At 44.9% G+C, this 13,159-nt stretch overlaps 1 protein-coding gene and 1 non-coding gene across 2 annotated transcripts in view; one reads left to right on the plus strand and one right to left on the minus strand.

Moving 5' to 3' along the window:
* Nucleotides 1-1,142: 1,142 nt before the first annotated feature.
* isy1 (ISY1 splicing factor homolog) overlaps nucleotides 1,143-13,159 on the plus strand; it is a 31,770-nt gene continuing 19,753 nt past the window's right edge. The window contains exons 1-6 of the mRNA XM_038812703.1: nucleotides 1,143-1,300; nucleotides 3,158-3,180; nucleotides 6,488-6,539; nucleotides 6,884-6,949; nucleotides 12,023-12,065; nucleotides 12,153-12,265. Coding sequence (XP_038668631.1) covers nucleotides 1,298-1,300; nucleotides 3,158-3,180; nucleotides 6,488-6,539; nucleotides 6,884-6,949; nucleotides 12,023-12,065; nucleotides 12,153-12,265 — 300 coding nt within the window. The 5' untranslated portion in view covers nucleotides 1,143-1,297. The remainder of the gene's footprint in view (nucleotides 1,301-3,157; nucleotides 3,181-6,487; nucleotides 6,540-6,883; nucleotides 6,950-12,022; nucleotides 12,066-12,152; nucleotides 12,266-13,159) is intronic.
* On the minus strand, nucleotides 5,088-5,173 carry trnas-uga. Its single transcript has one exon. It is a non-coding gene; the product is annotated as a tRNA-Ser (tRNA).

Consider the following 13,159-nt stretch of genomic DNA (forward strand, 5'->3'; position numbering starts at 1 on the left):
CACTCCAAGACTGAGAAATGACAGCTGCGCAGACTTCACTTTTACTTTAGCATTCCCATTGGCAGCCTGTGTCATCTTCAGATGTGAGGCCAAGTGAAAAAGGGATGCATTTGGACACCATGCAGGCTATTTCTACTGTTTCATGAATTTCACAAGACACTTAACAAGACAAAAGCCTAGCAAAATTACTGACTGCCCTCCCTCCACCAGCAAAAAAGCCAAGTCATTTGCCATCAGTTTTCATTGTATGTTCAATCACAAGACTTTGTCCTTTGTCAAGAAGTAAAGTCTGCATTACAGAATCATAGAATGATACAACACGGGAGACCATTCAGCCCATCGTGCCTGTGCTGGCTCATTGAAATAACTATCTGCCCAATTAATTTCACTCCTCAGCTCTTTCCACATAGCCCTTCAAGTATTTATCCAACTAGAGTTGGAAAATTATTATTGAATGTTTCCTTTCAGGCAATGTGTTCCAGACCATGGCATATTGCCAATTACACTGAATCTATGCCCTCAGGCTACCGGCCTGACTACCTGTGGAAGGAGTTTCGCCTTACTTACTCTAACCAGACCATCCAATACATTAAGTTGCTCTATTTATGTTTGAAGCCTTTGGTAGGAAATGCTGCCTCCTGCAACCACCGACTCCCAAGGAAAGGGCTACCCGATCACCACCAGCTGCAATAAAAAGGGTGCACGTTTCGGACACTCGGGTTTCAGTCAATTTGCCGAAGGATGTCCCAGCTGAGAACTTGCTAACTCGACAGCACAAACGCACGGCTGGACCCTCTCTTCACATTTTGTTTTGATGCTTTAAGTTTCCTTTGAGCTTCCGTTGACATTGACGCAGATTCCCTTTAAGGGGTGTCTTTCAATTGACCCTCAGCTTGATGATTCAGTTTATTTGGTTATCCAAAAGGGACGCACAGTGCCCAGCAGCACCACCCAAATACCGCAATGATGACCCAGTTCGCAGTGACTGGTATTATGGGCTGGCGTAACCCCTGGCAACACACTCACCCCGCCCAGCAGCATCCGCCACCATGAGACATGCTCACGTGACCCCTTAACCAACCGTCACCGCTCGAGGACAGCCCCGCCTCCCTCTCGCCCCACGCACCAATCGCGCGCGAGAGAGGGAGCTCCGCCTCCACCTCTCCAATCAGCAGCTTCCTTTTGTCGAGAGTCGAACCCTGACCTGCGACCCACGACATGTACTTCCTGTTTCTCATCAGGTTTGAGGCGTTGGGAAGCACCGTGTGTGGAGGTTTACCCGTACACAGCTTTTACAATGGTAGGTATCAAATCAGTCATTTGAAAGGTGCTGGAGTAGAGGCAGGACCCCCCCCCCCCCCGGTTCAAGATGTGCCTCTAGGTGAATCATCGCGGCAATGCTGTAGCGCCTCTATGTATTATAATCTTTATTGTCACAAGTAGGCTTACATTAACACTGCAATGAAGTTACTGTGAAAAGCCCATAGTCGCCACACTCTGGCGCTTGATCCGGTATACAGAGGGAGAATTCAGAATGTTTAGTTCACCTAACAGCACGTCTTTAGGGACTTGTGGGAGGAAACCGGAGTACCCGAAGGAAATCCACGCAGACACACTGAGAACGTGCAGATGCCACACAGTGACTCAAGCTGGGAATCAAACCCAGCACCCTGGAGCTGTGAAGCAACAGTGCTAACCACTGTGCTACCGTGCGACCCTTGTATGAAAGCTGCTATCCTTGCAATGTTCACTTTCTGGATTGGTTTTGCAACATTTATTCTCAAACCTATAGATTAAAGTGATCAGAACAGCCAAAAGAATTTTGTCCCCCACGACGTATTATTGCGATGCTTTTAAAAAAAAAAAAATTAGAGTGCCCAATTCATTTTTTCCAATTAAGGGGCAATTTAGCATGGTCAATCCACCTGGCCTGCACATCTTTTGGCTTGTGGGAGCGAAACACCCACAATTTGCGATGCTTTTTGTACTAAACCAACTTTAATTAGGCTTGATTTAGCACATAATGTATTTGCAGAGATATACTGATGTTGGAGAACAAATTACATGCCCAAGCACACGTGTTGTATAATTTATAGAACCAAATGAATTGCAGGGCAAGAATGGGCCCATCATGATAACTTTCCAGTTGGAATTCTCAGCTCTAATCTCATTTCTCTGGCCTTTCCAAGTGTTTACTTCCCAGTCAAAAGTGCTTTGACCATTTTATTCCTGCCCTTCCTCCAAGAAGGGTGATTGTAGCATACTAACACCAAGATGGCCTACTTTAGCTCACATAGGGATTAATAGATAGCCAAATGTGTTAATAGCAGAACAAGGGTTAGCATCCTCTGAAAGTAAAATATACGAACGGTTACACACGGGGCTGGTTTAGCACAGGGCTAAAAGCACGTGGCATCTGCACGTTCTCCGTGTGTCTGCGTGGGTTTCCTTCGGGTACTCTGGTTTCCTCCCACAAGTCCCTAAAGACGTGCTGTTAGGTGAACTAGACATTCTGGCTTTTAAAGCAGACCAAGGCAGGCCAGCAGCACTGTTCAATTCCTGTACCAGCCCCCGAACAGGTGCCGGAATGTGGCAATTAGGGGCTTGTCACAGTAACTTCATTTGAAGCCTACTTGTGACAATAAGCGATTTACATTTCATTTCATTTTTCAGAGAGACCTGGTGGGAGTAGAGGCTAAAAATATCAAAATGGAGGAGAGTTCATGGTCTGAAGTTGTTGAACTCTGTATTAAGTGCCGACGGCTGTAAAGTGCCTAATCAAAAGATGAGGTGCTGTTCTTCCAGTTTGCATTGGAACACTTAATTTAGTCTACTGCATTCGCCGCTCACGTTGCAATCTTCTCTACACTGGGGATTCTGGCTGACCACTTTGCGGACCCCCCCCCCCCCCCCCCCCCCCCTGCCTGTCACTTGCCACTTCAATTCACCATCTTGCTCTTATGCTCACATTTCTGACTTTGGCCTGTTGCAATGTTCCAGTACACTGTCAGCCTAATGTGTGCACTTGCTAATCTGTGGAAATGGGTTCACAAAACTGTCTTGCCATTTTAAGTAGAATTCTGGTACTTTTTCTCTAAATTTGTAATAAATTGAATGACTTGCTGCAAAATTAATATTGCCCATTTTCCTCATACAGGCTCGAAATGCAGAAAAGGCAATGTAAGTACATGATCTCATTAACATTTAATGACAAAAATGAAATACACATTTCAACAATGTAGTGCTACTCTTGTGAATTTTTAGATTTGATGTGGTTACTTTTTCATCCGATTGGATTTATGATATCCAATTTAAATTTGGTTGTTTTAAAAAATAAAACATTTAAAATATTTTGAAAACCTAATCAAATCGTAAGTGCAACATGTAAATAATTTGGTGAAGGTTGAAATTTATGGTGCTTTACTCGGGCAGCACGATGGTGCAGTAGTTAGCACTGCTGCCTCACGTGCCAAGGACCCAGGTTTGATCACAGCCCCAGGCCATTGTCCGTGTGAAGTTTGCACGTTCTCCCCGTATCTGCGTGGGTCTCACCCCCACAACCTAAAGATGTGCAGAGTAGGAGGATTGGCCACACTTTGAGAATTGCCCCTTAATTGGAAAAATGTAAAAAAGAATAAAAAAATAATAATTGTGCTTTATTCAATGCCAGCAGTAGTTCAGCTTTGTTAATATAGTGACGGTGGTAGAATGGGATTGTCTTTCGGATGATTTGTAGTTGTCTTCATTTTCATATCATTAGAAACAATATTTCTAGGTTATGTTTATGCATAGATATCATATTTTTCTAAGGGCATGCTTCCGGGAAGGTATGGAATGTATGCAGTCAGCAAAACATACTAATGTGGATTGCCTTTTAGTAAGTACTCTTGGGTTATTCTTGACTTAGGTCATGCTAAACTAAATTGTGTTTGAGTCTTTTAATCCAGTTCCTTGGTATTTGAATAAATTGCATAAAAGTGGCCTGTGACAATTTGTCAATTTCACTGAAAAAAAATCCCAAAGACGTAAGATATAAAGTTTAGAACTTTGCAATAGGAATGTTATTCTGAAATCTGAATTAAAGAACATTGATGGATGATTGCGTTGGAGCTTAATCTACTATTTATTCTATGTTATTCTTGATGCTCAAGCTGGGCAATTTGATTTAGTTTAACACACAGCTTTTAAGATTTACATTTTGTAAATTTGACATCTAAGATTTTGAGCTACTTTTGGTTTCAAAATTCAATTTCCGATCCCTTGTATCTCTTTCTAACTTTCTATTTGGTGTGGTTTCTGTACCCAAATGTTGGGCTTGGTGTTTCTCGTTTTGGAAAAGTAATAAGCCACCATCATACTCCACATTTGTGACAGAGTTTAATGTGGAATTCTAATTACTGAGGTGATCTCAGACATGTGTAACTAATTTTATTTATTGTTTTTAAAAAAATTTTATTTTAGAGTACCCAATTTTTTTTTTCCAGTTAAGGGGCAATTTAGCGTGGCCAATCCACCTAATCTGCACATCTTTGGGTTGTGGGGGTGAAACCCACGTAGACAAGGGAAGAATGTGCAAGCCACACGGACAGTGACCCAGGGCCGGGATTCGAACCCAGATCCTCTGCGCCGTAGGCAGCAGTGCTAACCACTGTGCCACGTGCCGCCCATTTTATTTATTGTTGATGACAAAAGCAAAATACTGAAAGTCTGAAAAGAAAACAGAAAATTATAGAATCCCTGCAGTGTAGAAATAGGCCATTCGCTCATTGAGTCTGCACCGACCCTCCGAAGGAGCACCCCACCAAGGTCCATACCCCTGTTCTATCCCGGTAACCACACCTAACCTTTTGGACACTAAGGGGCAATTTTTCATGGCCAATCCACCGAACCTGAAAATGAAAAATGAAAATCGCTTATTGTCACAAGTAGGCTTCAAATGAAGTTAGTGAAAAGCCCCTAGTCACCACATTCCGGCACCTGTTCGGGGAGACTGGTACGGGAATTGAACCCGCGCTGCTGGCCTTGTTCTGCTTTACAAGCCAGCTGTTTAGTCCACTGTGCTAAACCAGCCCCTAAATATGAAAGCCCGCAACGAGCAGGATTCGAATCGAACCTGCGTGGGGAGACCCCTTGAATTTCAGGTCCAACGCCTTAACCACTCGGCCATCGCTGCTATATGCCTCTTTTGACAATGGGAGGAAACAGGAGCAACTGGAGGAAACCCATGTAGACACAGGAAGATTGTGCAACCTCCACACAGACCGTCACCCGAAGTCAGAATGGAACCCGAGTCCCTGGTACTGTGAGGCAGCAGTGCTAACCACTGTGCCACCGTGCTGCCCCTTTGGACATACTCAGCAGTTTGAGCATTGGGGAGAGAAACAGAATTCCACCAGTCAGAGAACCAGCAGGCAATCCCCATCGGTCCCACGGGGAGGCCTGGCAGAATCAAGTGCCCTTCAGGCATTTAATTGGTCACTGTTAGTCCTTTCCGGAATTGAGGCAATGGAAGTCCAGCCCACAGAGTGGTGGCTGCTGGCAGCACTTCCCACACCCAAGGCCCAGGATTTCAGAGGGATTCCGGGCCACAAGTGAGTGAAAAGAGGTCATGGAAGTGGGAGGTCGGAGGCTTTCAGCAGCCACATCTAACCCTGTGCTGGGTCCCTTAATGGGAAGGCCCAGTCCCCACCCTCCTGTTGGACCACTGGGAAACGGAACAAGGTTTTCTGGATGGCCTTTCAAAAGCGCAGGAGACCTCTGCGGTGTGCATTTAATCCCGGGGTCACTAAATTGCAATGGACTCATGGACAATGGGTGTCAATCATCTCATAAATGAGCCTAATTGATATCCCACTGCTGGCATCCGGAAATTTCACTTTCGTCCCTTCCGCCCTCTGATTTAATCAGGGAGATTTGCCTATCGTCGGGAGTCTGACGTGGAATCTCTCCCACAATTAAGTGGGCTTGGCCACTGGTTCCTGTCGCATTGGGCTGCATTAAATGCAGCTCAAAGTTTTTTTTTAAACTTTAGTGTATCCAATTCATTTTTTCCAATTAAGGGGCAATTTAATGTGGCCAATCCACCTAGCCTGCACATTTTTGACTTGTGGGGGCGAAACTCACGCAAGCCCAAGGAGAATGTGCAAACTCCATACGGACAGTGACCCAGAGCTGGGATCGAAACTGGGACCTCGACGCTGTGAGGCTGCAGGGCTAACCCACTGCGCCACCGTGCTGCCAATGCAGCTAAAAGTTAATAGGCTGGGCCATGTTCTCCCTGTTTCTGTCCAGGGATGCTGCCTGCTCGGAGTGTTTCGAGCATTTTCTGTTCGTTTCATTCATTCAGTAATGGTCCGTAATTCTTATCGGAGAAAATATTTTTAATTAACTTTCTGAATTGGCTTGAATATTCTTTTGGAATCCAATGCATCATCCTTGTGTATTTGTGAGAGGCGATTCGTAATTCATAGTAATTGTTTTGTTTTAGGACCGCCCTGGCAAGATTTCGTCAGGCCCAGCTAGAAGATGGAAAAGTTAAGGTTGGTAAATTGTGTAATTGTTTTTGAGCAAGATGCAGTATATAAACTATTCCAGTATATAAACTGCCCCTTTTATATTTGCAGGACATTGAAACATGCACAATTATACACCAGATTTCTCAATACTTGACCTATTAAGTTATGCAGTGATGGGAGTTGCCCAGCTAACAGATCACTTTCTAGCAAAATAAGCAGTTAGTGCAGCATTTATTCAAATATCTTCATTGTTTGCAGTTGAATGAGATGCAGATCATCTCATTCTTTTGGTTGCATCATTATAAACTTTGATGTTGACGAGGCTGTGATGTTGACTTTGTGATGATTACTGTCTATCTATTCAGTAGGAAAGGAGACCATTCCTTGCATCAGAGTGTAATGATTTGCATAAAGCAGAGAAGTGGAGGAGACAGGTGAGCAAAGCTTTCTGTTTAAATATAAGATTCTGTAATTCGTTTCAGCTCCTGTGTAGATTTGGCAAAATAATATTTTGATTTCATTATTGAAGCCTTTGCTGCATATCAAACGCTATCTATCACCCAGTTCCCAGAAACTTATTTTAATCAGAATTTCAGATTGGTTGTGAGGGAACGAGAGGTGGGGAACCTGCACAGAAGAAGCTTGCTAAGTCCCTAAAAAATGTGCCAGTGTTAATTTTTTATTTAAAAAAAAAAATAATTTAAAAAAAAGTTTTTCAATAACAAATTTTCTCCCCACAATTTAAAACAAACAAGGCGTGTTTCCACACCAACACAAGAAAAGAACTCACCCCCCCAAAATAAATAATAACAAAAAACCAACAGCAATACAAGAAAGAAGAAAATAACAACATAGCAAACCCACCGCCGCAAAAACAAACCCCCCAAGTTGCTGCTGAGACCGACCACTCTCTACCCCTTCGCCAGGAAGTCGAGAAAGGGCTGCCACCGCCGAAAGAACCCCCTCAGGGCAAACTTCATCCTCTCCAACTTGATGAACCCAACCATGTCGTTGATCCAGGCCTCTGAACTCGGGGGCCGCGTATCCCTCCACTGTAACAGAATCCTGTGCCGGGCTACTAGAGATGCAAAGGCCAGAATGCCGGCCTCCTGCACTCCCGGCTCCAAAGCTACCCTAAAGATCGCGAGCCCCCAGCCCGGCTTGACCCTAGACCCGACCACTTCCGACAAAGTCCCCGCCACCCCCTTCCAAAACCTCTCCAAGGCCGGACAAGCCCAGAACATATGGGTGTTGTTTGCCGGGCCTCCCGAACACCTCCCGCACCTGTCTTCCCCTCCGAAGAACCGGCTCATCCTTGCTCCGTCATGTGAGCCCTATGCAGCACCTTCAGCTGAATTAGGCTGCGCCGTGCGCAAGAGGAGGAGGAATTCACCCTCTCCAGGACGTCCAACCACGTTCCATCTACAATCTCTTCCCCTAGCTCTTCCTCCCACTTCGCTTTGAGCTCTTCTGCTGAGGCCTCCTCCTCCTCCTGCATCAGCTGGTAAATAGCCGAGATCTTTCCTTCACCGACCCACGTCCCCGAAAGCACCCTTCCCAGGGGGGGGAGGTTCCACTTCCCCACCAGCTCCTCCAGAAAGAGGTCCCCAAACTGTCTGATGCCTGCCCTGTGCCAACTCCCAAATCCCCCACCCGTTCTCCCCGGCGCAAAATGGTGATTGCCCCCGTATTGGGGCCCAAACTGAGGCCTTCACCCCCCCCATGCCGCCTCCACTGTCCCCAGATTTTAAGGGATGCAACCACCACCGGACTCGTGGAGTACTTTGCCGGGGGGAGTGGAAGTGGGGCCGTCAACAAAGCCTCCAGACTCTTACCCGCACAGGACGCCACCTCCAATCTCTTCCCTTCCGTCACCCACCTGCGAATCATCGCCACGTTCGCCGCCCAATAATATCCACACAGGTTGGGCAGCGCCAGGCCCCCTACCTCCCTTCTTCGCTCCAAAAATACCCTCCTTACTCTCTGGGCCTTCCGCACCCACACGAACCCCAGAATCGACTTATTCGCCCTTCTGAAAAAAGCCTTTGGGATCAATATGGGGAGGCACTGGAAAAGAAACAAAAACCTCGGGAGCACAGTCATCTTAATCGACTGGACCCTGCCCGCCAACGAACGCAGTAGCGCGTCCCACCTCCTAACCTCCTCCTCCATCTGCCCCACCAGCCTCAAAGTTAAGCCTATGCATGGCCCCCCAGGTCCTAGCCACCTGGACCCCAAGATACCTAAAGCTCCTCTCAGCCCTCTTCAACGGGAGTTCACCTATCTCCCTCTCCTGATCCCCCGGGTGCAGGACAAACAGCTCACTTTTCCCCACATTGAGCTTATAGCCCGAAAAATCCCCAAACTCCTCAAGTATCTTCAGCACCTCTGGCATCCCCTCAGCCAGATCCGCGACATACAACAGCAGATCATCTGCGTACAGCGACAACCGGTGCTCCTCTCCCCCTCGCCCACCCCCCCCCCCCCCCCCCCCCCCCCCCGACACAATCCCCCTCCAACTCTTCAAGTCCCTCATCGCCATGGCCAGGGGCTCAATCGCTAACGTGAAGAGCAGGGGAGACAAGGGGCACCCCTGCCTCGACCCCCTGGAAAGCCGAAGGTCCGCCGACCTCCTCCCATTCGTCACCACACTCGCCACAGGGGAGCTGTACAGCAACCTCACCCAGCTGATGAACCCCTCACCAAACCCAAATCTCCGCAACACCTCCCACAGGTAACTCCACTCCACCCTATCAAAAGCTTTCTCCGCATCCATGAACGCCACTATTTCTGACTCCCCAGCCGCCGGCGCCATCATCATGATATTAAGGAGCCTCCGCGCGTTGGCATTCGGTTGTCTCCCCTTTACAAACCCCGTTTGATCCTCATGAATCACCGTCGGGAGCACATCCTCCACCCTCCTGGACAGCACCTTTGCCAACAACTTGACATCTACATTAAGGAGCGAGATTGGCCTGTAAGACCCACACTGAAGGGGGTCCTTGTCCCGCTTCAGGAGCAAAGATAATTGCCCTGGACATCGTTGGGGGCAGATCCCCCCCTCCCTAGCCTCATTCAGGGTCCTCACAAGCAGAGGGCCCAGCGAATCTGAACATTTCTTGTAAAATTCCACCGGCAACCAGTCATGCCCCGGCTCTTTCCCTGTCTGCATACTTCCCAACGCCTCCACCAGCTCCTCCAACTCGATTGGGGCCCCCAAACCCTCCACCCACTCGTCCCCTACTCTTGGGAACTCCAGCCTATCCAGAAAGCGGTCCATCCCACCTGCTTCCCTGGGGGGCACCACCCGGTACAGGCCCTCGTAAAAGGATCTGAACACCCCATTGATGTCATTTCCACCCCGCACCAAGTTCCCTCCTGCATCCGTGGCTCCCCCAATTTCTCTAGCTGCCTCCCGCTTCCGGAGCTGGTGAGCCAGCATCCAACTTGCCTTCTCCCCGTACTCATATACCGCCCCCTGCGCCCTCCTCCACTGCGCCTCCGCCTTCCAGGTGGTTAAAATGTCAAATTCCGCTTGGAGATTGCGCCGTTTCCTCAAAAGCCCCTCCTCCGGGGTGTCTGTGCCAGTGTTAAATTAAACTACAAGATAACGCTGAGGAAACAGCACAGCTAGTGTATAGCAGAGATGGTTGTGGAAATAACAGCCACACTGTTGTGCTTGTACAACATGGAGAAGAGGTGTTCCTTAATCCGCTGGGTGGCATTTTAATATGTTGTGGTTGATTTCCTGCATACTCAAAATATCGGTCGAGGTTTTTTTTAACCTATTCTCTTTAACAAGAAAAATATGGATTGCTAGTAGACCACATTTCCTATCAGTTTACTGCAGTTTTGCATCATCTGACCGTATAATTTTAATGACCATTTTGCCTAAATCTCTGATCAATTTCATATTTGATAAGAAAATTTGCATTATAGATGTACACTACAGAAGAGGAGGGTATTCCAAAGATATGCAGGTTAGGTGGATTGGCCAGGCTAAATTGCCCCTTCGTGTTCAAACGTTAGGTGGGGTGTTCGTTCAGAGGGTCAGTGCAGACTCGTTGGACTGAATGGCCTCTTCCTGCACTGTAGGATTTCTATGATTAATACTTATTAAAATATAACTTTGGGTACTGTTTGTTATTTATTTTAATTAAAATGTGCAGTTTATACAATGCCAATTATATACAAATACACATGTAACCTTTTGTTTTCTCAAAATTCTGTGAATATTTTCTACTTTAAGTGGATACAGAAAAGCGCATTATGGTTAACCCTAACCCGAACCTTTCTAGTCCCGTTAAAATTTTTTAAGTCTCTATGAGATTCCCCCCCTCATTCTTCTGAACTCCGTCGAGAACAATCCCAACCTAGTCAATCTCTCCTTATATGACAGTCCCGCGATCCCTGGAATCAGTCTGGTAAACCTTCGCTGCACTTCCTCCGGAGCAAGAACATCCTTCCTCCGAGAAGGAGACCAAAACTGCACACAATTCTAAAATGGCACAATGAGTGAAGGCGCATCAAAACTAGTAAGATTGTTGAGCTCAAAAGAGTAGTCTGTAAAGGTTGCTTTGGGACTAAGAATAATTGCATTGAACATGACTGTCAATACAGACACTGTGCCCCTTTGGATAAAGAATGAGCCTATTGTATCAAATAATGAAGCATTAGTTTATTGTTGGTCGAGTTTGTTGCATAATTTCACAGGTTTTTCCTAAAGTACATTTGTTGTTTGTCAAATAGCACAAGTGAACATGTTGTGAATTAAATAATTGTGATCCCATTCAGTGTTTTCTGTTTCTTCTAATGTCAGATCAACATTAGTGTATTCAGAGAAGCAATAGAATTGCAGATCATAGCAATTCCTCATTGTAGCTGGTATAATGTACCTTTGAGTGAAATAAGAGTGAGCATCCTTGTATTTTTTCTTCAATTAAAAAAAAATCAAATCTCTTTTTAAGCCCAAATATAGCCTTACAGTGCAGGAACGAAAATAACAATGAATTCTAATGCTGTTTAATGCAAAGTGGCATTTATTTTAATAATATAAACACTATTTACCGCTGAATGAATTCTAACTAATATGTTTGTTAGGGTGAAATTTTCATATTTTGATTTATGAAAAATGATATAGTTTTATTTATTTGTGTATTGTTATAAATTACTGAATTTCAAATCAGCAGTGTACTGCACCAGTAGTATGAAGCAATTCTGACTATTGAAAAATTGTTTCACTGATCACTTGCGCCGTTCTGCCAGTGTAATGTCCAAAATTAGAAAGTGCAGTATAGGGCTTAGTCTAAGGGATTAAGCTTGAATATTTTAGACTGTTTCAACTTGAGGGTATCTCTTCCATGTGATCGTGCTACAGTTGCCTCGTTACTGATTCTAGAAATGAAAGCATCTAGTTGTGTTTTGTATGGATCTATGCATGAAAGCAAATAGTATTCCTAATATCTGTAGTTTGTGTCTATATACTTAAACTTTATGATGTTTTGTAGATCATAAGTGAAATTTCCAAAAAGGTGGCACAGATACAAAATGGTAAGTATCTGAAATTCTTTCAACTTTTTACGTATTTGTTTTTACATATGCATTCATATAATGCAAATAATTTTTTTTCATTTAAAGCTGGTTTGGGAGAATTTCGGATACGTGACCTGAATGATGAAATCAATAAGTTGCTACGGGAAAAAGGCCACTGGGAAGTCAGAATAAAGGAGTTGGGAGGTCCTGACTATGGCGTAAGTAACATAGAAAACTTTGTCAAATATCCATCACTGTCTTCTGAACAATGGCAGCAGTAACTGTTAGAAACTTTCCAATTTTATATTTTGATTGAAGATTTGAAACCTGCTAGATCTAATAACAACTCTTTCAGCTGTCAGTCTCTTAATTTTAAACATGCTTGGGTAATCACTAGCTATTAGTTACAGTTACACCAGTCTAAGTAGCTTCTGTGTCTGAGGTAGGCAAACATTTTCTTAAAAGCAATAAAAGTGCTTAACTATAAAAAGTTGGTTCATGTTAGTATGAGGAATATAGCCTTTCTTTATATGTATAATTTCACCCTTGAGCAGCAAGCAATGTACATTCTTGCTTCCTCCTACCTCTAAACTGCCCGACTCCACCGCTTCTCTGTTCCCCACTTTGTTGGTCATTATGTTTTCCACGTACCCCAAGTACTTTTTCTTCCTGCCACACTTCACTGCTGTTGTTTCCCCATCCCTTACCAAACACCAATGCCCTTTCTCACACTTGCCATTGCTGATCATCGCAGCCTCCAACACTGCTTTTTTTTTAGTGCAGCACCATACAATCTCCTTCCTGACATTGATGGTCACTAGGATCCACATCCCAATACTTCCATATCTAATTACCAGTGTCCCGCAACGTGATCTATCGTATAATACAGCCTATCCCTCAACTCTCAAACATTTTACAAGTGATATTGAAATTTATATTTGGAATTTCTTCTTCTAAATTTAATTAAGAGATTCCTTCTGCTGCATTTCATATGGTGCACTCTAAATTGTGCATGATCTGCAGCATAAAAAGTGAGTGGCCGCCTCTCAAGCTTTTACCTTTGTCATTCTAAAACTGGTCACTATGAAGAGTTCAAGAAAATGGCAGTTGTT

The sequence above is a fragment of the Scyliorhinus canicula genome, chromosome 11 (genome assembly GCF_902713615.1).
Source record: "Scyliorhinus canicula chromosome 11, sScyCan1.1, whole genome shotgun sequence".
In the NCBI taxonomy this organism is placed as follows: Eukaryota; Metazoa; Chordata; class Chondrichthyes; order Carcharhiniformes; family Scyliorhinidae; genus Scyliorhinus; species Scyliorhinus canicula.